The sequence below is a fragment of the Protopterus annectens genome, chromosome 14.part0 (assembly GCF_019279795.1).
Source record: "Protopterus annectens isolate FY-2018-M chromosome 14.part0, PAN1.0, whole genome shotgun sequence".
NCBI lineage: Eukaryota > Metazoa > Chordata > Ceratodontiformes > Protopteridae > Protopterus > Protopterus annectens.
Window position 1 is genome coordinate 148338715 of NC_056748.1, and position 27777 is coordinate 148366491.

At 42.7% G+C, this 27777-nt stretch overlaps 1 protein-coding gene across 1 annotated transcript in view; it reads right to left on the bottom strand.

Annotated features, from left to right (window-relative positions):
* Positions 1–27777, bottom strand: part of FHIP2A (FHF complex subunit HOOK interacting protein 2A) — a 1458394-nt gene that overhangs the window by 280649 nt on the left and 1149968 nt on the right. The window contains exon 12 of the mRNA XM_044055532.1: positions 525–668. Coding sequence (XP_043911467.1) covers positions 525–668 — 144 coding nt within the window. The remainder of the gene's footprint in view (positions 1–524; positions 669–27777) is intronic.

The following is a 27777-nucleotide window of genomic DNA, read 5'->3' on the forward strand; positions in this document are numbered from 1 at the left end:
ACTATTTTTTTTTTATTTTTTCACAACTAAACATACTTTTCTGCTCTCCAGTAAATCCCATCACAGCATGTACCAGATTCAGAGAATATCCTTAGTCATAATGAACTTGCTCCACTCTCTTTTGCTCCTTTTATATTTCATCACTACAACCCCCTAGTTGATACGCACACTATATGGCACCCCCCAGAGTACTCCAGAGAATAAGGCCATCCTCCTCCAGGGAATGTGACCTTACTGGACATTGGTAGGCTGCCTGTGCCAGCTCAGGGTAACCGTGGCCACCCAAGAGTGGATGGCACTGTTGTATTTCTGGAAAGCCCACTAGAAACAGGTATGAAAGGTGCCCTTATGGACAAGGATCTTACCTCGCTAAATAAAACATTAAGTAAAAAGCTAAATAATCATGAACTAGCTACAATAACTGCAAATACAGAGAAGTGAAAACAAAACTTAAATACGCATCACACAGTGCTTAAAGAGACTGTAAAAGCAAACAATATGCAAAATGTTTACAACTTACATACCTGATCAAGGATCTTGCCCATTCTTTCAAAGAGAACTTTAAGGAAATGTCCCTCAAAAAAAGGAGCTTCCAAATCACATCTCTCCAATGACTTTGGTAATCCCGGCCAATCCCATCGCATACATATTGCACAGTAATCTCGGAACTAAAGGAAAAAGTAGACAGATCTGAATACTTAATGTAAAATAGTACAAAGAAAAACTATTTACAGTGCAATGATCAACCAATAATTATTAGGACCTGTTCCTCAGTTTTAGGTTCAAGCTCAGTAAAGCATCCTTTATTATGACTGTTTACATTAAATAGGCAGAAAAGAATTATGCAAGTTTGTTGTGAATATAATGCACTACTACATACTACTGCGGGGCACATGCTTAAGAAAGGTCACTTGTGTGAGGTTACTCAATAACCACTGTGACAAACAGCTGAAAACAAAGTCCTGCAAATTATTCATTAACACACACTTGTGAACTCTACTGTACCTCCATACAAAAAAAAAATAATGGTTAATGAAACCAGATCAGTTTTTCTGTATAACTCAGTTTAATTTTACACCACCACCATGTCTGAATGGCCAATAATGTCTCCCCACTACATGCCACACTACTCACCAGAGTCCCTTTGTATCAGTTAAGAACTCAAAATTAAATGATGCTGTGAAGAGCAGCATTTATTACAGCCACAGCAAAAAAAAAAACTCGCTACAAATTAGGGCCAACTTTCTGGAATGCTCTCCCACAAAAATACAAACTATAACTATTTCTTATAATAAGATAAAGATAAAGCTATATTTAACAGACAAATGCAAATGTGGTTGCTTCAGACACAGTGCAGTTCCACAAGCCTAATGACAATTACTCAGTCACACTAACTTAATATCAAAATTCAACTTTACTACCAACAGTTACTTCTAGCACACACTGTAAACAGTATACATACCAATGTAGCTAAAGCAGGGTCTACCTGATTAATATTTTATATCACAGTGTGTACAAATAGGCACAATATACCCAACTGCAACGTATACCTACCTACAGAGCACATGCTTGCCTACCTACAGAGCACATGCCTACTTGATTAGGCTGCTATGATGTTAAGCTGTAACGTACACATCCCGATAAATCTCTTACTACACATTTCTTCACGTTTGCTGTGTGCAGTAAGCTGTAACGTTCACATCCCGATAAATCTCTTATTACACATTTCTTCACGTTTGCTGTGTGCAGTAAACTGTAACGTTCACATCCCGATAAATCTCTTACTACACATTTCTTCACGTTTGCTGTGTGCAGTAAGCTGTAACGTACACATCCCGATAAGTCTCTTACTACACATTTCTTCACGTTTGCTGTATGCAGTAAACTGTAACGTTCACATCCCGATAAATCTCTTACTACACATTTCTTCATGTTTGGTGTGTGCAGTAAGCTGTAACGTACACATCCCGATAAATCTCTTACTACACATTTCTTCACGTTTAATCTCTTCCTACACATTTCTTCAAGTTTGCTGTGTGCAGTAAACTGTAATGTTCACATCCCGATAAATCTCTTACTACACATTTTTTCACGTTTGGTGTGTGCAGTAAGCTGTAACATACACATCCCGATAAATCTCTTACTACACATTTCTTCACGTTTGGTGTGCGCAGTAAGCTGTAACGTACGCATCCCGATAAATCTCTTACTACACATTTGTTCACGTTTGCTGTGTGCATTAAACTGTAATGTACACATCCCAATGAATCTTGCACGTTTCTTCACGTTTGCTATGTGCAGTAAGCTGTAATGTAGACATCCCGATAAATCTCTTGCTACACATTTCTTCACGTTTGGTGTGCGCAGTAAGCTGTAACGTACGCATCCCGATAAATCTCTTACTACACATTTGTTCACGTTTGCTGTGTACAGTAAACTGTAATGTACACATCCCGATGAATCTTGCACGTTTCTTCACGTTTGCTATGTGCAGTAAGCTGTAACATACACATCCGATAAATCTCTTACTACACATTTCTTCACATTTGCTGTGTGCAGTACGTTTTACTGCACAGCACTACGCTGCATTTGTACTACGAACTGTTTTATCCTAGTACTCAACATTGTTACAATAGATTTATGATGAGCTAAAAACTGTGCAGGTGGTTTTACATTACAGCTTTCAGTCTTAGCTTTAAATGTGCCACTGTACATAGGTGTTTGCAATACAAATCAGGTTGCGGCTGAAAATGTACAAAGAAATTAAGAAACCTCGAACAATACAAGTAAGAGTTTGAAAATGTACAAGGCAGTTAGGGAACCTCGAACGATACAAGTAAGAGTTGCTGTTCAAACATTTAGATCTCCAGTAGCAGCAGCATCGAATATCTGTCACTTCTTCAAAACACAAGACAGTCTTGCTTGCAGCCATGACCCTATTACTCAAATATGCAAGGGAGTACCCTAATTTAAATGTACTACATTCGTCAGGATCAGGACAGGAGACTATTCATTACGTGTTCTTAGTATAAAGCAGTTGAAGGAGGTTATGATCTCAGACATGGTGTGAAAATGACAGCATGTCCAGCAGAAATGCATATGTAATCCCAGCCATTCTGCTTGACTGAATTACCAGGATGCAATGCTTGGATAAAATGTAAATTAAGTCCAAGAGGCTGCTTCACAAATACTTCAAGCTGTCACATACACGAAGAAGGCTCCTGCCACAGTGGAATAAGCCTTAACCTAGCTCACTACCAGCTTCGTATAATGGTTATAAAAAAATGATGCGACTACCAGCCACTTGGAAAGAGTCGACTTTGACATTGGTATCCCCTGTTTTCTTACTATAAATGAGACGCAGAGCAGGTTAGAAAGTCTAACGTTTTGGTGCTGCTGCTGCTGCAAGATGCAAGCTTCCATGAGCATCCTAAAAACACCCTTTTTGTTCTGCTTTGAATGAAAAACAAAAGCTGAAAATATTCAAATAAAGCTCCAAGACAACTTCAAAAGTGAAAGAATGATTCATGCTGAGTGACAATTTGTTCTTGTAGAAGACTGCGTTAAGGTTTCCTGCACACCAGACTCTTCAGTTTACAAGTTGTTCTAGTAGACATAACAGTTAGTAGGAATATAGTTTTCTACAAAAGGAATCTCAGATGAACCAAACTAGCGGGTTCAGAATGAGGGAGTGTGAGTTGTCCAGTCACAAAATTCAAGTTTCATAATGACAAACAGATTTGCAAGAAAGGCCACAGGTAGGGGTTACCCTTAAAGAAAAGTTTAATAGCACAGCTGATGAAAACTGGTCAGACCAGAAGAAGGCAAAATGAAATGATTAAAGCATGGGCATTGCTGTGATTAAACATATCAAAGATATACTGCAGCATCCCTCCAGAATCTACTCCAACCCTATCGCACCACCAGACCACTAAGATCCAGCAATAAAAATCACTTGCAGATCACTAAAGCCTAAATAACTCTGCTGGTGAAGCACTATTCTCTTGCGCCATAGCCAAATTATGGAACTCCCTCCCACCCACAATTACCTTCGTACCATCATGCACCCACTTCAAAACTTTACTAAAAGCACACCTAAAAACATGCTGGCTATGCCCTTGCAACTACCACTGTAATATCACCCACCCCATCCAACCACTACCTTTCTTTCCACCCCACTAACTACCTTGATTATAGCAAGCTCAGATGCTCATAAGCCTAATACTTATTTTACAGCAGGAACTTCTTATTGTAACATTTGTTAATGTCTTTTATGTACTTTGCAGATAAAGATTCTAGTTTTCTACTGATATACTATGTTCTTCATCTGCAAATATGTTTGTAATTAATTGCTGTGTTAAACTGTTAATCGCTATGTAATCCAATGCAACTACTGTGGAGCTTTTCTCCCCGGGCCTCCACTGAAAATGGACCTAAATCCAGTCGGACACTCCTGGTCAACAAATGTAAATAAATAAATAAATCAAAGACAGTGATGAGGAAACGGCAAATCCTCTTCCTATTGCACTAAATCAAGAACTGGTTCTGTTTGGTGTTTATTTCCTAGATTCGTGTAAGATCTGAACCATCTCTGGAAAGCAAAAGTGACTAGTCCCTGAAATCTTCCAAGCTTTGAGCTTCAGACTCTTGAGGTTTGGGTGAATAAAGACCCACTTTGTGGCACTAGCACACTGCAGTGGGAGGAAAAGTTATATGTTCCTCAGGGTTCACCTAAACTACGGGAGAAAACTATTCTTGTCTTTGCCCCCAACAAGCTATGAGAAACAGTTTTGCCTCATTCATCTTGGTTTTGATACATTCTTGGTATAAGAGGTGCTGTTGTGACGGCATAAAGTAAACAACATTATCTGCCCAGGCTGATGGATAGGGGAAGCAATCATAGAACACCTGCAGTTGACAACTCTTGCATACCCATTCCTTGCAGCCTTCATCTGTGAAGGTTCTGCCATGATCTGCTCAGCAGAGCTACCATTGGGTCCTGGCTGCTGGGGATATAAACTGCATGAAGTTGAACAGACATATGGAAGATTAAACACCTAGTACTCTACAGCTGTCCCTCAAATGGTATGAATGTGCTGTCCCTTGCTTCAGTTAACACCTAAATACTCTACAGCTGTCCTGTAAACAATATGAATGTGCTGTCCCTTGCTTCATCATGCACCACAACACAGACGTGTTGTCTCATCACCTCCAGAGCTCTTGGCTTGATAATGGGCAAGAATGATCTCCAACAGACAGAAGACGGCCATCACCTTTTTCACATTTATATGGCAGTTCCTCAATTTCCTTAGTTACCTGCTGTCTGAATCCTCCATGGTCAGTGCCCAGATAAGATGGGTGACACAGACAAGGAAACCAGTGTAACTCCTCCTGAACAGAGAGAATTAGGGGAACTTCTAACTCCACAGGTTGGCTCCTTTGGTGACCAGACTCGTCACATATTATTAAACATTACTCACATGAAGCATTGCATCACTGTGGAAGTTGGCATGTATGCCACAAATTTAAGAGAGTCTCACTATTAACTGGACCTCCTGTGAATATTCCAGACAGAAATGCTATAAGAAATACTTTGCCCTGATGGTTTTGACCATATGGGTTTTGGCATCCAAGACTGATGTCAGAAAGGTCTATATGTGGGACAATATTAGGCTTCACACGAAGAGAATGAGGGAGATTCAAGTCAACAGAAGCGCGAATCAGGGCTTTTCCCTATTCGTCCTTGGAAAATGCTTAAATCAGGTAATTGTGTAGCCACGGGTATACATGGATACCTTTCATTTTTAGTTGGAAAAACACTGGTGCTGAGACAGTAGTGAAGACTCCTGGCACAGCAGACAGACTAAAGGATAAACAGAGGAACTGACGACGACTTCCCCAGATAACCTCCGTATCTGGGTGCTGTGGAAAGTAATAGAAAGGACGACTTCCATCATGTCCAGCCCCACTAACTAAGGAACAAAATAACGCAAGTTAAGCTTTCCGACATTTTCCCAAATACAGGAATTTACACGGAAAAATACATGATGAAGCTTGAAAGGCTTTCACACTTGAGGAGCAGAATGGCCTTGAGTATAATATCCTTCCTTCATATGACAATGGAACACGTCTATGGCCCTGCACTCCAGATGTTAAGTAATGATTACTACAACTAGGTGAAGTTGGTTACCCAAGAATGGGAATTCTGGATTCTGTGGTATAAGCCTGATGTTATGAAATCCTTTACCAGATTATACAAAGTCAAAGGAACCAGTTTTGTTTATGCAAAAAACAGCAGATCCTTTCATCAAGGACGTTTGGAAAGTTGAAGGATGTAGAAGGAAAAGCCAGTAAGCACAGCTGTCACTCTTACAATGAAGAGATCTGGCCTCTGTTCTTCTGCCCTGCTACCTGGCTTGGCCCATTTTATCCTTCTAGGTGTGCTGCTTTTTCTCATACTGTCCCGCCCTTTTGAGGAAAAGTTATAAAAACTGCTTCACGGACTGAGAAGTCTTGCCCTTCTCCCCTGGTTTTGTAAAGATATCATCTGGAAAGGGTGCTGAAAATGTTCTCTCTATCATGAGGGCCATTTAAACGTGGAGGGGAGGGCTAGATTCAGACAGTAATGTGTGCTTTCTAATACATGCACCTATGGTAACATTCACAGCACTGCTCCCACAAGTGAGTGAGTGCTTTCTCACCTATGAACCTAAGTAGGCAAGCTCTGAAATTCTCCATCTCACAGACTGATCTGATATCTCTTCAACCTTCTCTTTCATTTGTCTTAAAATATATCCCTGGTATCATGTGCGTCTCGCATACAACTGCCCTGATACCAAAGATCAAACTTTCTTCCTAAACTTATCTAGCACTCGACTTGTCTTATCATAATGGAACGTTATGGGTCTAGGTATCAAATCTGTCCCCATGTTAGGATCAAAACACCATCAGCAAAAGGTCTGCACAACTGGATGCATGTAGAGGATGCTACACTTCTGATTTGTATAGAAATGATCTAGCCTTCTACAAGAAGGCAGGCTTGAAGCCTAGAATCAAAGAGGTACTACCAAAATGTGCTCCACAACCTAAACTATACGAACTATAGCAAAAGCTTAAACCCTTTTGTGCTGATGAACTTAAAGCATCTTTTCTGACTGGTCAAGAAATCCTTGACTCCCCACTTAAGTTCTCTCATCACATTCATGGTCTCTTAAGGAGATGTCCTGTAAGATGCTGAACTAGATTATAACCTAGAGGGAAGTGGATACTGTCATAGAAAGGCAAAGCCTCTTCTCCCAGGTTAAACACTGGTGACTCTTTTTGAAAAGGGCCTCCTTTTCTTTCTAGCTGAAAAGTGATTCCTGAAGACAAAGGAGCCAGTGCTTGAAATATTTTAATTTACTTATTTAAATTTGCTTTTGAAAGTAATGTAATGCACTGATCAGTAAGGACCCAGTTCAGGTATTATCCAGGAGAAATTTACAAAATACCTATCGATAAACGCACATTTAAAGAATATACTGCAGTATTCAACAATACAATGCAGATAAATGCAGTCATATAAAACAACTGACAATATAAGCAGTGTAATATAATGCGAGGGAAAGTACAGACTGGTACAGTACATAATACAATAACACAGTAAAATATATAAAAGAAACAATGAAGGTCAAGTACTCCAGTGGCAAAAGAGGCAGCCCCAAGTAACAACACTTTGGGTAATAGCCCTAGTGAAACAGAAGCCATGTTGTCAAACTCTTCTGCAGTCAGCCACTCAAAGTAGTATTAAAAACATTTAAAAGACATTTTTTGAGAAGCTGTATGTTAAGAGTATGTGTGAGCAGGTTTCATGACATGGTCTGGTAAGACAGCTAAAAGTGAAGTTGGTATGCAGACTGTAGAGTTCTGATCATCAAGTGAGTAGGAAAATAACATAGCGAGCGTCACCGCTGTCCGAGAATGAACCGGTGGGTGCAACTCGTAAGGTGGTGGGCGAGTTAAAGGAAACCTTTAGAAGCAACAAAACTCAATGCCCACACAGGGGTTAACAATGAACATCCAGAATGGCAGAAGCTATGAATTCACTCACAAATAGATACTATAAATGACATGAAAAAAAATGCACAAGACAATGAAGTACAAGCAGACATTGACTGAGCTAAAATTTCCGAAAGAGAAGCAAAGGGCATTGAGGAAGGAGTCCGCAGAAAGAACATTTGAATTGTTGGAATAACTGAATAAAAGGAATGCCAAAATTACTTGTACTACGTGGAGGACAAGCTGAATGGTCTGCAGCCAGTGGCTAAAAGCTTGGCTTGCTCAGACTATGTTCCAAGTACAGCAGGGAACATAAAGCAGCTACAGCACATACCAGTAATACCAACGACGTAAAGACAGCACATACCAGTAATACCAACGACGTAAAGACAGCACATACCAGTAATACCAACGACGTAAAGACAGCACATACCAGTAATACCAACGATGTAAAGACAGCATAATGCTTAGCAAAGGTATGCACTGAAGACCAAGCCAGTAGCAGCTTCAAAGATGGAACTGATGTCCAACCCATTGAAGAAAGCACCAGAAGAGGCAACAACCCTTCTGGAGTGAATTTATTTCTGCTCAATATCTGAGCTGTTTGGCTGGCTGCTATATACCTACAATCAACTATATTACAAGCCGAGTTAAGTACAAACTTGCAGTGTTAAAGATAGAACTGCATTTTATTTTTCTGTTTATTTGTTTCAGTGAATATTGTGGTCTCTGTCTCTCTGCAGTCTCTAAAGTTAGTTTTTCGCCCTCCCTTCCTCCTTGTTCTTGTTGTGATATTAATCTTGGTGGCTTTGGAATTGCCCATCCCTCCTCTAAATTTGTGTTTGAACACTCCTCCTGGGTCCATCTCATTTGCTCACTCAACAAAGTACAGTGAGATCATATTTTGATTTCAGATTCTCCTACCAGTCGCATCTGTTCAGCTCTATCCCAGTCTAGTGTCATTAGCTCAATTCTACCTAATACAGAGAGAACATTTGAGATGGCCAACCCACTTAGGTCCTTAAACTTGAATCATTTTCTGTTTCTCCCTTCTCCCTTTCCACTTTACTTAAAAAAAAATAATAAAAAAACTTTGCTAGAATCACTCTGTTTTCTGACTGAGTGTGCTTCTCAGCTGATAAGTATATTTTCTGGCACTTTTTAACTGTTCAGAGTTGAATAAAACAATAACTGAATTCAGTTCAGAATACAGTTTGAATAAATTGCATTTATTTAAACTGTATTTGCTTTACTAATACTATACATTCAAGTGTGCTAGCTTGCACTGCACTTGAATTGTTTTTAGTGCTGTTTTAGCTGCTTTTCTGTAAAAAAATAAAATAAAATAATAATAATTCTAAGCTTGTTTCCTGCTTTTCCTATAACTAGTCTAGTCCATATACAGATTTGCTGTATTCAGGACTGTTTGTAAGCTTCTGAGCCCCCCAAGCCTTTCTGTATTGGAGGGAAGCCTTCTAGCTTATCAGTGGGAGTGGTAAGCACTAGGTAGCCTATCTACCACAAGAGGAGTGGTTTCTGGCCCAGAAATTGTAGTTTATTGGCCATTTGGGCAGTTTTTCCACCTCTTTCAACTTTCTGGTTTAAAGCCCATGTTTGCATTTGTTTCCTGCCTTTCCTGTAACTAGTCTAGTCCAGATACAGATTTGCTGTATCCAGGACTATTTGTAAGCTTCTGAGCGGTGCCAAAGTCTGCTCTTCAAATTGTTTCCCTTAGATCTGCTAGTTCTCTCTTCTCCTGCACTTTTACTGGCTTATTAGTATAGCACTTTACCAGACTTCTTGTAGCAATTATTGTAGCACACAAAAGTGCTACCAGTACTAAACGTTCTACAAGGAAACAGATCCAGTACTTATTATTAATGCCCATCTCTCCAGGCATGTCTAAAGGTCAGTTCCCTGTGCTTTCTCCTATTAACCTGGTGAACTTGGGCATCCTGAGGCAATGCAGCAACTGCCTCATGTACACAGACAACCCTCTTCTCTTACCTCCCAACACTCAGACTTGAGAGAGATGCACTTACATATCCAAACTGGAAGCAACGCACTCTCCAGCCAAGACCAGAATAGCTGGTCAACAGAAGAAGGTCAACACTTGCACCATACCACATGGAATCCATAGCCCTCCAGAACACACACAAGCACTGCCTTCACATAAAAATACAAACCACACACCCACCTTCACGAAGGCTCTCAATAAAAATATACCCAAACAGCAGAGACCTCTAAGGCAGAAACGCACTCAACCAAAGCCCCTAAGGCAAAACAGCATGCCTAACACACTAGTCATAGGTGACTCGATAGTGAGGCACACTGATGTCCCACTCACTAGGCTGAATAAGAAGAAAATAACAGTCAGCTGCCTGTTAGGTGCCAGGATCCACCACATAACGCATGCACTCAGGTCCCTCAACAACATGTAAAATATGACTCTGTCATTGTACATGTGGGTGTGAATGATCTGAGACGTACCTCCCTGGATTACATGAAGAGACATGGAGGAGCTCCTGGATTATGTAGCCCAGGCAGGTATGAACCTAGCCCTGAGCAGCATCCTACCATCACCCAGAATACCACCACAGTACAAGCAGAAAATGATTACAACAACTGGCTAAGTTTCTGGTGTCATTCTAAGGGGATCCAGTATCTGTCTGCCTGAGATGACATGACTGACAAACCTCGATGCTTTGCCAGAAATGGCCTGCATCTGTCACCACTGGGCTTCTGGATACTGGCCAAGGCTCCTGCCACCCCTCTAGTGCCTTTTTTAGACAGTGTGCCAAAGACCAAATTACCACCGTAACAGCTACAAACAAATGCAGTCTGAAGGTCATGCTGTGTCATGCTGCTCAATGTTAGAAGTCTAAATCTCAATATTCACTTGCTCGAAGCACTCCTTAAAATGGAGAACATCGACATTTGTGTTGTAACAGAGACCTGGTTCAAGGCAGCAGAAAGCACCCCTGCACTACCAGGCTATAACTCAATCCACAACTTTCGGCCCCAGAATTTGGACAGAAGCTCCAAAGGCGGTGGTGTTTCCATATTCATAAAGGATGTGCACACCTCCAGACTGGTAGCCCAACATAATGCATCAGAGATACTTCAGGTGCAGCTAACACTGGATATGACAGCGATTCAGGTCGTAGCCTGCTATAGGTCCCCAACCATGTCCCAAGACTCGCACTCCACGTTGCTAAGCATCCTGGAGAATACTAGAGTCCAACCTAACACTCTCATACTGGGCAACTTCAACTACTCCTCCATTAACTGGGAAAACTTCTCATATACCAATACACTTGCCCAACGTTTCCTGGAATTCATTAATTCTAATGCCCTGGACCAGCTCGTTCTTAACCCCAATAAAGGTAGCAACATCCCTGACCAAGTCATTACTAACATGGGCGACTGCTGCTCTACAGCAATAGTCAACTCCTACCTGGTTAGATCAGACCACAAACTAATCACCTTGGAAATTCATCCCCCCCCCCCCCGCAAAGGTAACCACCATGAAAAACTCCTCCAAAGCTAACTTTGGGCTCCTAAAAACCAGAGGTGGCCAACTTCACGGCACCCATGCAAATGGAGAATAGTTGCATGACCGCCAAATCATACACCAATGCACTGTACGAATACGTACACAAATGCATGGATCTCGCCATACCCAATAGAACCAAGATGCTCTCCTCCAAAAAAAGGAAGCCAATCTGGTGGTCCCCTGTCACAGACAAACTCTACAACAGGAGGAGGAAACTGATAGGGAATAAGGTGAAGTCCCAAAACTGGAAAATTTCCCTCATCAGCCTCAACAAAAAGTTGAAATCCCTAATCAAATCCTCTAAAGCTAGCTATGAAAACAGAATTGCAGCAGACAGTAAAGACAACCACAAGGCCTTCTATAGTTATACAAAAAAATCTCCACAGCAATACCCAGATTTGCTCAGAGTTACTGCACAATGGTACCTCCTATACCGAGCTAACTGATATTACCAATATACTGGCCGACAGATTCAGTGCCAGCTTTACCCCCCCCCCCCAAAAAAAGAACCAATAACAATACCAGTCGATTACCAGGCACCCAGTACTACTGCTGCACAGGTTAAAAAAGCACTAGCCAAGGCCAAGAATACAGCTTCTATGGGATCTGACTATATCCCTGGCTGTGTTCTACATGAACTAGAGAGTGAACTGGCACCTCACCTGTGTGCCCTGTTCAATCACAGCCTCACCTTAGGCTTTGTCTCTACCGAATGGCACACTGCTACAGTCATCCCTCCCACAAAGGAGGAGTGACTACAGACTCTGGGTACTATTGCCCCATTAGCTTGACGAGTCTGATATGCAATGTTATGAAACGCATCATCATGGACCTAATAAACAAGGATATAGGGAATTTCCAAACTCTGGATCCCACACAGTTTGGTTTTGTGAAGGGTAGATCATGCATGCTCAACTTGGTCGACTTCTTTGAGTCAGTCACCAGAGCTGTGGATGAAGCCAAGGTGGTTCATAGCGGCTACCTTGATCTGGCCAAGGCCTTTGATACCATTCACTCAGAAATCACAGAAAAACTCACTAAGCTAGGCATCAACCCCTATATCTCTAGTTAGGTTGCAAACTGGCTCACAGATAGAACCCACATTGTGAAAGTAGCTGACTCCAAGTCAGACTGCTGACCAGTCACCAGTGGAGTCCCACAGGGTTCAGTCCTGGGTCCTCTCCTGTTTGGTATCTACTTCTCTGAAGTCCAGGCCTACATGAAGGGACTCTGGCTGACAAAGTTCGCAGACGATTGCAAGTTGGGAGCTATTATTAACTCCCCAAGTGATGCTGACATCCTACAGAAAGGCCTCACTGAGACCAACGACTGGTGTCAGAATCATGGCCTTAAGCTCAATGCGAAAAAATGTGTAGCCATCCCCTTTGGGAAAAACCCGGTTCCCATAAATTATCACATTGATGGAAGTCCACTGAACACAGAAGGCGTTGTAAGAGATCTGGGAACACAGGTTGACAGCAACCTCTCTTTTGACTACCACATTGCCACTGTGATCAGAATGTCCTTCTATGTGGCACATCTCATTACTAAGGGTTTTGCATCCAGGAAGAAAGAGGTCATTGTCTTCCTCTACTCTTCCCTCATTAGGCCAATCATCGAAAACAATGCCCCACTTTGCATACACCTCACTAGACACCTGCAACGACTGGAGAGGCCGCAAAAGTACCTCAACAAAGAAGAAAATCCTAGGCCTTAAACACTTGTCCTGTATGGACAGACTCAAACTCCAACTATTCTCCATCTCTATCGACTACTTAGAGGCGATCCCTGCTTGACTTACAAAGCCATGTCTGACTCAGCTCTGTTAAAAATGCTACATCTAAAGAAATCCCAATCCTTCCACACCAACTGCTCCAGAGACCTCAACCTCATTACCACAATCAACAGAATGTGCTGTAAGGACAGGTTCATAATCCAGTGACTGCCCATGCTATGGAATAGACTTCCCATACATGTCAAACAGAGCACCTCACTGGCCCTCTTCAAAAGAAATCTTGATGAGTGGATGGGAAATAGAAAATTCACCCCGGGGATCACTCCAGTGGCACTACTCGACAGAGGCACGATGCCTGGGTAAACCTATGGGCTAGGCTTGTAAAGGCTCCAGGGCCATTAGCCTAGTACACACCTATGAGTGACCTCTAACGAGAGAAGGCAGATATTTGAAATGAAGAGTAACAAAAGGAAATGGTCTTAGATGGCTTGCTTAGAAACAGAGAAACTGGGGTGAAAAGAAACAAAAAGCTGGTCAGAGATATGAATGACCTTAGTTTTTTCCAACTAATACCAGAGTTGTCTGCGCAAATCCAAGGTATATAGGGCTCTCTCACTAGCAGATCAAAGAGAAGGAAAAAAGGAAGGGAGTTGTACTGCCTGATTCAAAGACAACTCATAAATCACTTTGGGTATAAAAGGATTAGTAAGAAAGGATACCCTGTTTCTGTGAAAAAACAAAAAGGACGGATGGCCATAAGGGCTTGAAGCTCACAAAGTGTGAGCAGAAGCAAGAGAAAGTAATAAGACAGTCTTTCCAGGTACAATGCTGCACAGAAGCTGAAAATCAGGCTCAAAAGGAGCCTGGGTCAGTTTTTGTAAAACCAAATTAAGGAACCAAGAGGAAGAATAAGTTTCCTTGGAAGCATAAGATGCAGGACACCTTAAAGAAAGGGCAGACAGGCAAAATGGGCCTTGAAATTAGAATGGACCAAGCCAGACTGGAGCAACTGACACAATCAGGACAGAACCAAAGGGACCCCCACTGAAAAATGGTGCAGGTTATGAGCATGACACCAGACAGAAAATCTTTTCCATTTGGACATATAGGACTTTCTGGTTGCAGGTTTTGTTGCCTCCTGTAAACCCTGAGTATGTCGTCAGAAAACAGGTGCCTAAAAGGGATCAAAACCCTATAACCCACAGTGTTAGTTGAAAAGTGGACAAGTGAGGATGGATAAGTGACCCCTTGTCCTGTGTGAGAAGGTCCAACTAGCGAGATATCCTGTGGTGATTGCCCATGGCCAGATGCATTAAAAGGGGGAAAGAGTGCAGTCCTGCTAAAAGTGAGTCCAGCTGAATTTTCTTCCAGACTCGGAGTAGGGGGAGGCACAGAGAGACGAGGAAAAGAAAAGGCGTCCATCTTCCACTCCAGATGGCATGGCACTCCGGAACAGAAAAGAGGGAGCTGCCTGATCAAAGGGGAGGCAAAAAGATCTACCCGAGGAATGCCCCACCGATGGACTATGTCTAGGAACATATCTCTGTGAAGCATCCACTGATGAGCCTGCGTTTTCAACCTGCTCACAGCATCTGCCACAAGATTGTGCTCTGAAGGAATATACACTGCCTAAAGCATTAACAGATAACTGACAGCTTAAAGAACCAGCCTGCAGAGAAGTCAAGACTTTGTGCCCTCCTGCTTGCTGACATATCACTGTGGTGGTGTCTGTGTAAACCTATAGAGGCAAGTTAAACTAGCCGCAAGGCTAGCAAACTGAAACGCAAAAGATAAAAAAATAACCATGCAAGCAGTAAAATGGAACCACGTTACTTTAATAAGATAGACTTGGCGCTTCTGCACTCACGACAAATGGGCATCATCAGGGGGCCTGGAGACAGCACGGGGGTGAAAAGCCTGAAGGGCCAGAATAAGGGATCTCATCTTTTTGATATTGATAAGGTCTGACTTCTTAAGGGGGGCAAAGACCTTGAACTTTCAGGTGAAGACAGGAAGCCCCCCATGACATGTCTGAAGTGTCGGTTATCAGCTCTTGAGAAGGAACTGGAGACTGAAAAGGCAGGCCTGGGTTGAGGGTAAGTTGCTGAATTCACCACTTGAATTCCTGCTTCGGACAAGGAAGGAGAGGGACTCTGAAATTCAGAGGGGGGCAAACCCTTAAGCCAAACTGATTTCAGGTACCAGTGAAGCTTTTGCATATGCCATCTGGCAACAGGGAGCATCAGAACTCTCGGGCTGGAACAGCAGGCAGAGGAAAAAGAGACTGAAGAAATTTGCCAAAGACAGAACTTTTGGAGGAGGAAGAGAGGCCACCATTGGGACTGTCTGGATTCTGCAAACCAGATGCATATGATCTTGAGAAGGAGTCTGGACAGACATTTGGACGTTGACAGTGAACCCTAGACTGAAGGAGAGGTATGGTGAACTGCAAAACCTGTAAACAGGCAACTGGGAGAAGGTGCCTGAAGCAACAGGTCATCTACATAATGAAAAATCTGAAAGCCTTGGAGACTTCAAAAGGGAATCAGCGGAGCTAGGCATTTTGTGAATATCCTTGTGGCTGTAGACAGGCCAAAGGGCAAAGTAGAGAACTGAAAATGAGAGGAAGAAACAGATAAATGTAAAAATGTCCTGATTAGAGGGTGAACAGGAATATGAAGATAAGAATCCTTCATATCTAAGGACACCAAAAAAGCCTTGAGTATTAAAAGAGGAAACAGGGTTTGACCAGTAAGCATCTGAAAAGAGGGAACCTTGAGAATGGTGTTGAGCAAGGAGAAATCCAAAATACGTCTCCAAGAGCTCTCCTTTTGAGGAAACAGGAACATCCTGGAGTAAAATCCACTTCCTACTTGACAAGGAGAGATAGTTGCATAGTTCCCTGGTCCACCACGGACCTCTGAGAAATGAGGAAGTTGTTCCAAAGGAGGATGGGGAATCTCCGAAAAAGGAGAGACTTCTACACCATGAAGTAACCCTGACGGATGATAGACAGTACTCAAGAATCTGAGGTGATAAGATGCCAGTTTGGAAGACAGAGAAGAATTCCACTTCAATTATTCCATCATTCTAGCTATTGTGTCCTGAAAAGACAATTCCTCAAAAGGAGACTCAGGACTAATGGACTCCTCTTCATCAGAGTCATAAGCCAAAAGCGAAGGCATTGTTGAAGTGTAAGACAAGGGCCCTTCATCAGGCTATGGATCCCCATCTGTGGAATCTGAATCCTTAGGGCCATTTAGCAGGAGTTGAAGTCCAAAGGGGAGTAGGCACAGACACCCCTTGAGAAGGCTTCAGGGCCATTAAGACATTAAACAGGCCCTGAGTAAACTCTTGTCATTTCCTTTGAGGATCCTTAGGGTGTACAGAAGAAGGCTTAGTCTTCTGCTTTCTCTCGGTAGGACATCAGCCCTAACAAACACCAGAAGTTCCAAACCCTGACAGGATTTAGTAAGAGTACCCAGAACCTTTTCCCTGACCAGAACCTGCGGAATCCCTCTAGGGCCCTCCAAGATAATCAACCATGGTTCCCTCGATGTCCACAGCAGATGCCTGCAAAGCCTCAGAGGACATGCAAATGGCAGGATCCAAGCCAGCCTCCAATGGGGTTGTAGCAAAGGAACCAGACAATGGATGGTCTACAGAGCTATCACTCCACTTCTAGAGAAACATCTAATGGAGGCTACATAGCCAAAGAATCCGGCCAAGATGTCTTGGCCTTCATACTTGACGTTACCTTGGGGTTGATTGATTCTGCCACGCAACCCTGGGCTAACAGTTTAAGCCTCTGGTTCTTTAGCTAGATAGCTGGAGAAGACAACCAGCTTCATAGAGTCTCAGGCACAAATGCCTTACAAATGCTTCAGGATGTACTATCATGGGAAGCACCCAAACAAAAATGGCACCATTTGTGGTTTGGGGAATCTGCCTACCACAATGACATTTTCCCTTCTTGGGCGACATGAACGCCAGGTAATCAAAGGAAAACGAGATCAATAATAAAAAGAAAAAAAGACCTCAGTAAACCACTTACCTGACGGCTAGGTATTCAGCACAGGAAAGTGTGTTCAGACTGATAAGCACTGATGGCATTTGGGCTGGCGGCAAAGAAGTTCTGGGTAACTGCAGCCGTACTGTTGCTTATCTCGTGTATTCAAAAGAGACGATGAAGCAGTGTATGGGTTCAAATTGTTTACTGTACATAAACACATCAGGAGCCAGAAATGGAACATACACTTAAGCTTACTGACTGACTCATTTCTTCAAACACACTCACATGTGGATCTCCATTCATGCCTGCATCCACTCTGACTGTACAACATGGCACTGATCTCGCACGTGCTCAGTGACTTATATGCACGTTATCTAGCTACAGTGGCGGACTAGGTTCAATATACACTGATCTACATACTCCCTCTTTAATTTGCTCTACATGCAATTGGAGGGCAAACCATTTTACAAGCTAGATATCATATAACATTTAAGCAAATTCAAGTTTAAGTTGCTGTGTATTTCGGATTGGGTCTGGAAATTCTGCCCAATTTGGTCAAACAGAAATTATGACTGGGTTTAGCAACAGGGACAGTCTCTGGGGATTCTTTCTCACAGGGACAGTCTCTGGGGATTCTTTCTCACAGGGACAGTCTCTGGGGATTCTTTCTCACAGGGACAGTCTCTGGGGATTCTCTCTCAATAGGAACGTCAGCGGTTACATCAGGATTACTTGAAGTACACTGTCCTCTGGAATTTGAACAAGTGTAGAGTCGCTCTGAGAAATAGTGTCTTTGGCACAGGCAATCTGCTGAGTCACTGGGTTCAGAGACTGAAGTATATGTTTTTGATTCCTTCAGACTGTACTATGTAAGATCTCGTTCTTCACAAAGATTTTTGATGATACCCACTCGGTCTTATCCTTTAGATGTTTGCATTCTCACAATTCTATTGTTCTTTATGTTTGGGTCTAAGAATTGTTTACTGATTTCTAAAGTTATTCTCATCTGTCTGGACCTTAATCTTTGGGCAGGTGAACCAAGCAAATTATCTTGAGGAATGTTTCTGAGATTGAGCAAGTTAAGAAAAAAAGTACCATCTCTCTTGCATTTTTCCAACAAATATTTTGCACTCTGAACTGCATGCTCAGCTAAGACATTGGACTGTGGATACTCAGGACTACTAGCAGGGTTGCCAGACTTCCCTATTTGGGCAGGACTGTCCCGAGATCAGCAGCCTGATCCCAAGTCCCGCACTGCCGGTTTAAATCCCGGGCAGCCTCCGCTTTGTTTTTTGTTTTTTTTTTTTGATTGGCCCGTATACCAGCATACGGGCCAATCAAAAATCGCTAAACACGGAGCTTCTTGTGTTTAATGCGGAACATCGAACATATTCTGCATTAAACAGAAGTAGCTCCGTGTTTAGCGATTTTTGATTGGCCCGTATACCGGTACACGGGCCAATCAAAAAATATCGCAAAACAGAGCTACTTCTGTTTAATGCGGAACTGCGATGTTTCGCATTAAACAGAAGTAGCTCAGTGTTTATTTATTTTTGATTGGCCAGGGCCAATAATAATAAAAATAAATAAACACAGAGCTACTTTTGTTTAATGCGGAACAAGACCTTTTTTTTTTTAGTCTTCACTTTGTCCCTACCTGGCCAGTCGGAAATCTGGCAACCCTGACTACTAGCAGTACAGAGAAAGTCCCAAGACTCAGCAAATTTCTTAAACTGCTGACTTGTAAACTGTGTACCGGTGACAGAAATTACTTTTGTGTGGACTACCAAGGACAGAAAAATATCTCTTCAATTTAGTAATGACTGTGCTGGATGTCAAGTCAGGAAAAAGGTCAATTTCAAACCAATTTGAGCAAGAGTCTACTAACACCAAGTAATGCTGACCATTCTACTCAAAAATATCAGTACCAACCACTGACCACGGTAATTCAGGAATTTAGTTTAGCTGAGGTGGTTCTTTTTGTTGGTGCAATTTAGTATTACTGTAAACTGATCATGCTAGAGTTTTCTTCTCCATATTTTTTGACATAGAAGGCCAAAATACTATGCCTCTTGCCCTTTTTTTGGTAGAATCAATACCCGGGTGACTAAAATGCAAAATTTTGATATATTCCTGTTGTAATGATTTAGGAACTACAACTTTAGGACTTTTCATGATGATACCATCTTCCATCATGAGCTCATCTCAGTAAGGAAAAACTGTTGTATGTCAAGTGGTAGAGACTCGTTTGTCATGCCGGCCATCCTTGACTGATAACATTTTCCAGCTTTGGGAGAATTGGGTCTGAGGCTTTGTAATTTCTAAGCTGATCAAGGCATGATGATGACAAATTTCTGACTTCCATGACATCAAAGTCCACTTTCTCATTTTCATGTTGCTCTGTTATTTGCCTGGGTGCTCATGACAAAGCATCAGCCAGGTATAAATATTATCCTTTTGCATAAACAATACTGAACTTGTATTTTTGCAGCTTTAACATCATGCGTTGCAGGCGTGCTGGGGTTGTATGTAATATTTTTTTTTCAAAACGGTCAGTAGAGGTTGGTGATCAGTCTCAATTTGGATAGGTCTTCCATAAATATATAATCGTTGAAATTCCAACATGCGAATACTACTGCCAAAAGCTCTTTTTCTATTTGTGCATAATTCACCTCTGAATTAAAGTTCTGTACGCATAGGCTACTGGTCTGCATTCTTGAAGACATGCTGCACCAAGACCATACTTTGAAGTATCACAAGAAAGAGTTACAAGTTTGTGAACATCATAATATCTCAATATGGGTGGACTGGCAATTTTTTTTTTCAGAATATCAAACTCTCTTTGCTGCTGTTGCAACCAGCTCCAGTTTATATTTTTGCGTGTCAACTCATGCAGTGTTGCTGAAAGCTCACTCAAGTCTGGGATGAACTTTCCTAAATAGTTGACCATACAAAGAAAACGTTGTAAAAATGTGACATTTTCTGGAAATGGCATCTCAATAACTGCTGCTTGCTTACATGGATCTGGTTGTAAGCCAGAACTGGTAAACAAATGCCTCACATAAGTAACTTCTTTCAGCTTGAATTTGCATTCTTGAGGATTTAGTTTAAGACTGACTTCAAGTGCACAATCTAGAACTTTCCTTAGGTTTCTGTCATGTTCGTCTTCACCACTGCCCCTACAATAATGTCATCTACTATGACAGCACTTAGATAACCAGAAAATATTTTCTCCATTGCACATTTAAACACTTCTCTGGCAGAATTTATCCCAAATGGCAGTCTCACAAATCTGTATCTACCAAATGGCATACTGAAAGTGGTTAACAATGAAGATCTGTGACCCAGCAAAATTTGCCAGAACGAACTTTCTGCATCTTAAGACTGAAAAAATAGTGGCATCTGGCACGAGAGCGGCTACTTCTACTGCGCACATTGAATGATGAAGATGTTTATGTGCTTTAAGTCTCTCAGATCAATACATATTCGAATATCAGGGAATTTTTTACAAGCTACGACCATGGAGGATACCCATTCAGTTGGTGGTTCTACTAAATTAAAGACACCTAAATTCTCCATTTTCTTAAGTTTTGCTTTTACTTTGCTCTGCATTGTTACCGGAATCTAACGTGCTGGTCTGACACCTGGGCTTACTTATAGGTTCATAGGTTCATACTAGGCTATCTGCCCTAGGGCATTTATAAGCCTAGCAGAGTATGTTTGGCCTTCGCCACCCATTTTAAATTAATTTTGCTATGCCCTTTTTCGAGGTTAGTATACTGTGCCTCTGTCTAACAGTGACACAGAAGTGATACCCGGGGTAAACCTACGATCTCCCATCCACTCATCAAGATTCCTCTTGAAGAGAGTCAATGAGGGACTCTGCCTAACCTGGACTGGGATTTTATTCCAGAGTGAAGGGAGCCTCTGGGTTATGAATTTGTCCCTCCAGCATGTCCTAATTATTTCATTGCTGAGGTTCAAGTCTCGAGCGTGTAGCTCGATGGGATTTGGATTTTTTGAGGTGCAGCATGTCCCTTAATTCCGGGATGGACATGGCTTTATACGTCAGGCACAGGTCGCCTCTGTGCAGGCGGTATGCCACTGAGTAGAGCTGGAGTTTCTTTAACCGGGCAGCATATGGTATCTAATTGAGCCCCTTGATCCTCTTGGTGAGGTAATTTTGGGGTCTTTCCAGTTGCTGCAGGTGTTTGGTAAGGTACATCCCAAAAGGGGCATTGTACTCGATTATGGGCCTGATGAGGGATGAGTAAAGAGGCACGATGACCTCCCCTAATCTAGATGTGAATCCCTTCATGATTAGGTGGGCTATATAAAATGTGTTTCTAACCACTTTGGCCACGTGGTTGTCGAATGAGAGATTGCTATCAACTTGGGTCCCCAGGTCCCTAATTACTTCTGTACTTAATGGATTACCACCTATGTGGTAATTTGTGGGCACTTTGTTTTTGCCAAAGGGAATGACTATACACTTTTTGGCTTTTAGCTTGTGGCCATGGCTCTGGCACCAGCTGTCTGTTTCTATGAGGGCCCTTTTGGAGGATGCTTGTGTCGGCTGAAGAGTCGATTATGGCGCCCAGTTTGCAGTCATCTGCGAACTTGGTCAGCCACAGTCCTTCTGTGTTGGCCTGTACCTCCGAGAAATATATACCGAACAAGAGAGGTCCCAGGACTGAGCCTTGTGGGACGCCACTTGTAACTGGTTTGGAGTCCGATATGGCTCCAGCAATTCTAGCCATGTGGGGTTCTGTCCTTGAGCCAGTTTGCAACCCATCTAGTGACATAGGAGTTTATATTTAAGCTGGTGAGCTTATCTATAATGCCCGAGTGGGGTATTGTATCGAAGGCTTTTGCGAGGTCCAGGTAGGCTGTGTGGACCACCTTCCCTTCGTCAATGGCCTTGGTGACTGTTTCAAAGAAGTCGACCAGGTTTAAGAGGCAGGATCTGCCTTTAACAAAGCCGAACTGGATAGGATCCAGTGTCTGTAGGTCCCCAATATCTTTATTTATGAGGTCCATGATGATCCTTTCCACAGCGTTGCAGACCAAGCTAGTCAGGCTTATGGGGCTATAGTTTCCAGGGTCCGTTGAGGCACCACCTTTGTGGAGAGGGACCACTGCTGCTGTACGCCACTCTTTGGGTACATATCCTGTAGTAAGGCTGAGATTGAACAGTAGTTTTATGTTTGGGTTTAGCTCTTCTTGGAGTTCATGTAGGACGCAGCCCGGGACACCATCTGGTCCCATTGATGCTGTGTTTGTTGCTTTGGAGAGGGCGGCTCTTACCTGAGCATCTGAGATGTCAGGGGGGCAGCACTCTACTGGGATAGATATTTGCCCTTTTGGTGGGGGGGGGGGAGAAGTTTGCGCTGAACCTGTCAGCTAGGATGTTGGCAATGTCTGTGGGTTCAGTGTATTTTTTGTCATTTTGGACTAATTCTGAGCATATCTGGGAATTCCCACCCAGATTCCTAACATAGCTAAAAAAGCCTTGTGATTATCCTTAGTGTCCTGTGCAATTTTTCTCTCGAAGCTGGCCTTAGACGATTTTATGAGTGCCCTTAGTTTTTTGCTAATACTGATCAGAGATGCCTTCCCTTTTTGGGATTTTGCTCTATCATGTAGTAGCTTCCTCCTTCTATTGTATAGTTTGTTTATGGCTGGGGTCCACCAGACAGGACGTCTGCCTTTGGAGGACTGGGTCTTGGTTTTATTTGGACCTGTATGATCCATGCATTCCTGAAGGTGTTCATAGAATGCATTTATAAAGGATTCTGCGGACTGGGCCATATTTTCCACAGGCCCGGGGGCTTTGAAGGATTCCACTTCGGTTTTGAGGAGTGTGAAATTTGCTTTAGAGAAGTTTTTCACTGTGGTTTTCTGGGCATGGGGTGGGGTCGGGATGTGAATATCCAGTGAGATCAGTTTATGGTCTGATCTTACCAGTGAGGGATACACTTCTGGTCTGGAGCATAGAGTCCCCATGTTGGTGATGATCAGATCCAGTATGTTTTCCCCTCTTGTGGCAGTGGTAACAAGTTGTTCCATAGCATCTGAGTTTATGAATTCTAGGAACCTTTGGGCTAGGGTGTTGGAGCTAGAGTAATGCTCCCAGTCTATGTTTGGGTAGTTGAAGTCGCCCAATATAATGGTGTTTGGAGAGACCTTCATATTTTCCAGTGTTCTCAGGAAGGCCGAGTGGGGTTCCTGTGTTTGGGAGGGTGGTCTGTAGCAGGCTATAAACTGGAAGGCAGTTTTACCCACTGTTAGTTGCACATGGATAGTCTCTGATGCTTCGTGCTTTGCCACCAACCTGGAGGTGTGGGTATCTTTGATGAATATCGATACTCCCCTCCTTTTGTGGTTCAGTCCAAGTTTTGGGGCCGAAAGCATGGTATGAGGTATAACCTGGTAGTGCTGGGGTGCTCTGGGAGCCCTGAACCAGGTTTCTGTTACTGCACAGATATTGATGTTCTCCATGCTAAGGAGAGTTTCAAGTGCGTGCATCTTGAGGTTTAGACTTCTGGCGTTGAGTAGCATTACTCTTAGTTTCTTATCCCTTGTGATACCTATGGAGGTGGGTTTGTCTTTTGAGCCTTGCCTAAAAAAAGGCACTATGGGGGTAGCAAGAGCCTTTGCCAATATCCGAAAGCCCAGGGGTGACAGGGGCAAGCCGTCCCTAGTGAAGCATCGTGGCTTGTCGAGCATATCATCCCAGGCTTACAGGCATTGGATCCCCTTTGAATGACACCAGTACTTAAACCAATTGTTGAAATTGATCATCTTGTCTTCATATTGTGGCATCATTCTTGGTGAGGGTAAGATGCTACTCAAGGTCAGGGTCATACCGGCCTGGGCTACATGCTCAGAGAACTCCTCTATGTCTCTTTTCATGTAGTCCAGGGAGGTACGTCTCAGGTCATTCACACCAGCATGGACAATGACTGAGTCATATTTGTACTTGCCTTGGAGTGACCTGAGTGCTTGTGTTATGTGGTGGATCCTAGCGCCCGACAAGCTGCTCACCGTGACCTTCTCCTTGTTCAGCCTGGTGAGCAGGATGTCAGTGTGCCTGACGATAGAGTCACCTATTACAAGTGTATCAGGTGTGTTGTTTAGCCTTAAGGGCTGTGACTGTTCGGCACACTGGCTTTGTGAGATATGTGTTGCACGTGTTTTGTTTTGGGGTAGCGGTTGCTTGGGTGTCTGCTTTGGAGGTCTCTGCTGCTTAGGCAGATCTTTATTTAGAGCCTCCGAGTATGTTTTTGTGTGATTATGTGTTTGGTTTGCTGTCATGGTAGGCCTATGTGAGACTAGAATTGTAGTGAGTGTGGTTTCCTTCTCTTCCTGACTGGTTATGCCAGTACTGAGCTGAGAGAGCTTAGCCTCCAGTTTGGCTATATGGTTGCATCTCTCACATGTGTTGGAATTTGTTGGGAGGAGGAGAGGGTTGTCTGTGTACATGAGGCAGTTGTAACATTGCCTCAAGATTCCCAGGTTCACCAGCTGGACCGGAGAGGAGATTGACAACTGACCTTTGGACATGCTAGAATAATATTGGGAATTCCTTTATAATTGAAAACAAGGGCCAATGGGGAGTGAGGGTGTAGTGCTTTTAATTTTTAGTGCTGACTTATATAATTGTTTTAGTGAGCAAGTGCCAGGTAACTTAAGTGCAATGTGTTACAGGTAACTTAAATGCAAAAACGACAAACAGTAACTTTCTTTCAAGTGAAACAAGGAAATAAGTACAGTAAGCAATGCAGATATCACTAGGGATCCACAGAAGCGCTGAGAAGCCGCGTTTTAGGTGGAATTAGAGTTCCAGGGAAATAACAAGCAAACAAACAAGCATACAAAGAAAGCTAGATTCAGCAGGCCTGGATCTAGTCTATGCTACACCAAACAAGGTGTACCAATTTCAATAAGAAACAGTTCAAATATGCAGGCACTATAAACCTTTAACCAGAAATTCCCAGCTCAGAAGGGCAGAGTCCAGCCTCTCCTCCCACAAGAGTGAAGACCACAAACCTTCTTAATGTAAAATAACTGGCCTGAAGCCCAAGTGCATAAACCAGAACTAACACACTTTAGGAATAACAGACACTGAACTCTCAATCAGCAGTTCCCAACTTAGAAGGATGAAAGCTACCTGTCCTGCCACCACAGTGCATGCCACAAACCTTCCTAATGTAAAACAACTGGTATGAAGCCCAAGTGCTTAATCCAAAAGACTTAGAATGATAGCTACACTTTAATCAAGTTACTACCAAGCAGTAATAAATACAATTGAATACTTTAAAGAATGCCTGGATTAGTGCTCAAGTTATACAAACAAAGCTAGATTCAGCAGGCCTGGATCTAGTCTATGCTACAGCAAACAAGGTGTACCAATTTCAGTAAGAAGCAGTTCAGATATGCATGCACTATAAGCCTTTAACCAGAAATTCCCAGCTCAGAAGGGCAGAGTCCAGCCTCTCCTCCCACAAGAGTGCAGACCACGAACCCTCTTAATGTAAAACAACTGGCCTGAAAGCCCAAGTGCTTACTCATGGTTTTTCATGGTATATGTGACTCGTTTGCCAAGCTCGTCTTTGAAAATATCAGCATATTCACAAAAAATAGTCTGTGTAAAACTATCATTGTGGTTCATGTTTAGATGGTGGACTTTACTAAATGAAATCAGTTCCATTCTCAAACTGTCTTTGAGGCCTAACAATGACTGCAGGTGTCTTTTGACTAGATAAAACTGCAAGTCATAGCTGTTTCCAGCAGAATGGCATGTAAAAAAGTACAGTTTTGTACCTACCATAAATGTAGATGTCCGATAGGCATGCATCTGCAGTCATAACATATGGGTTGTCCTGCCGCAGGCAGCCCTTCGGTCGGCCGGATTCCAAAGTATGGGTCTGGCCTCGGCTGATGTTGCACTTTCCCCGACGTCAGTGTGTCTGGGGTATAAAAGCATCAGCCGACGCCATCTTCCTCAGTTTTTCTTGCCCCAGATGCCAGGTGCCCTCTATGAAGGCTAAATTTGGATACAATTCCAAAAAATTCCAAACATAATGCAAACATATATACATATATATACAAACAAATACACCATAACAGATTCCCCCAGCTAGCTAATGAAGGGGTAAGCACCCTAGGAATACCACAGAGGGGAAGGAGGGAGGGTAAACCTGACTGCAGATGCATACCTATCGGACATCTACATTTATGGTAGGTACAAAACTGTACTATGTCCTTCAAGGATGCATCTGCAGTCATAACATATGGGTAGAATACCATAGCCAATCTGGGGGAGGAGGTACTTAAGAAAAAGATGGTGTAGTTAAGAGACCCTGCAGGACTGCAGTAGCAAAACCTGCTCTGGATCTGGAGTATAAGGGTAAATTGTAATGCTTGGCAAAAGTATGCACAGAGCTCCATGTAGCAGCTTCTAAAATGTCCTTGGTAGCCACCCCTCTTAGGAAGGCTGTAGTGGTGGCTGTGGCCCTCGTGGAATGAGGCCTAATATTCACAGGAACAGTCTTTCCATGAAAGGAGTAGCAAAAGCGAATGCAATTTCCTATCCATTTTGAGATTGTCTGTTTGGAAATTGCTTTTCCTTGTGCCCCAGCTGCATAAGCTACGAACAGTTGGTCAGTCTTTCTGTAACTTTTAGTTCTGTCCAAATAATATCGTAATTGTCTGTGGATATCCAGAGTGTGTAGAAGTTTCTCCCCTTTATTTTGTGAGTTTGGGAAGAATGTAGGCAAATGAATTGCTTGGTTCAAGGATACTCCAGATACCACCTTTGGCATGAAAGTAGGATTGGTTCTTAATGAAACTCTGGCTTGATGAAAAATAAGAAATGGCTGCACTGCCATTAAGGCTTGTAATTCAGATACTCTTCTTGCTGAAGTTATGGCCAAAAGGAATGCAGTTTTCCAGGACAGAAACTGTGGATCTGCCAATGCTGCTGGTTCAAATGGAGGAAGTGTTAGTTTTTCCAGCACAAAGTTAAGGTCCCAAGTAGGTAAAGGTGGTCTCATTGGAGGTTTGATGTTTTTGATTCCTCTGAGAAATTGTCTTAAAAGATGATGCGAGTAGACAGGAGGATTTGCATTGTATTCTGCTGAAATTGCTGAGGCATGTATTTTAATGGAAGAATAAGACAGGCCATTGTGGAACAATTCTGCTAAGTATTCCAGAATATGTGACATGTTCATCACTGTTGCATCGAGGCCTTTTGTTGTGTTCCAAATGAGAAATCTTTTCCATTTTGCTGAGTATGCCTTCCTTGTGGAAGGGCGGCGAGCTTCCATAATAATGTCCTTTACCCTCTGGGATAAGCTGTCCTGGGAAGGAGTCACAGAATTCTCCAGGCAGTTAGCTGCAAGGTCTTTAGGTTGGGATGCAGGATCTTGTAAT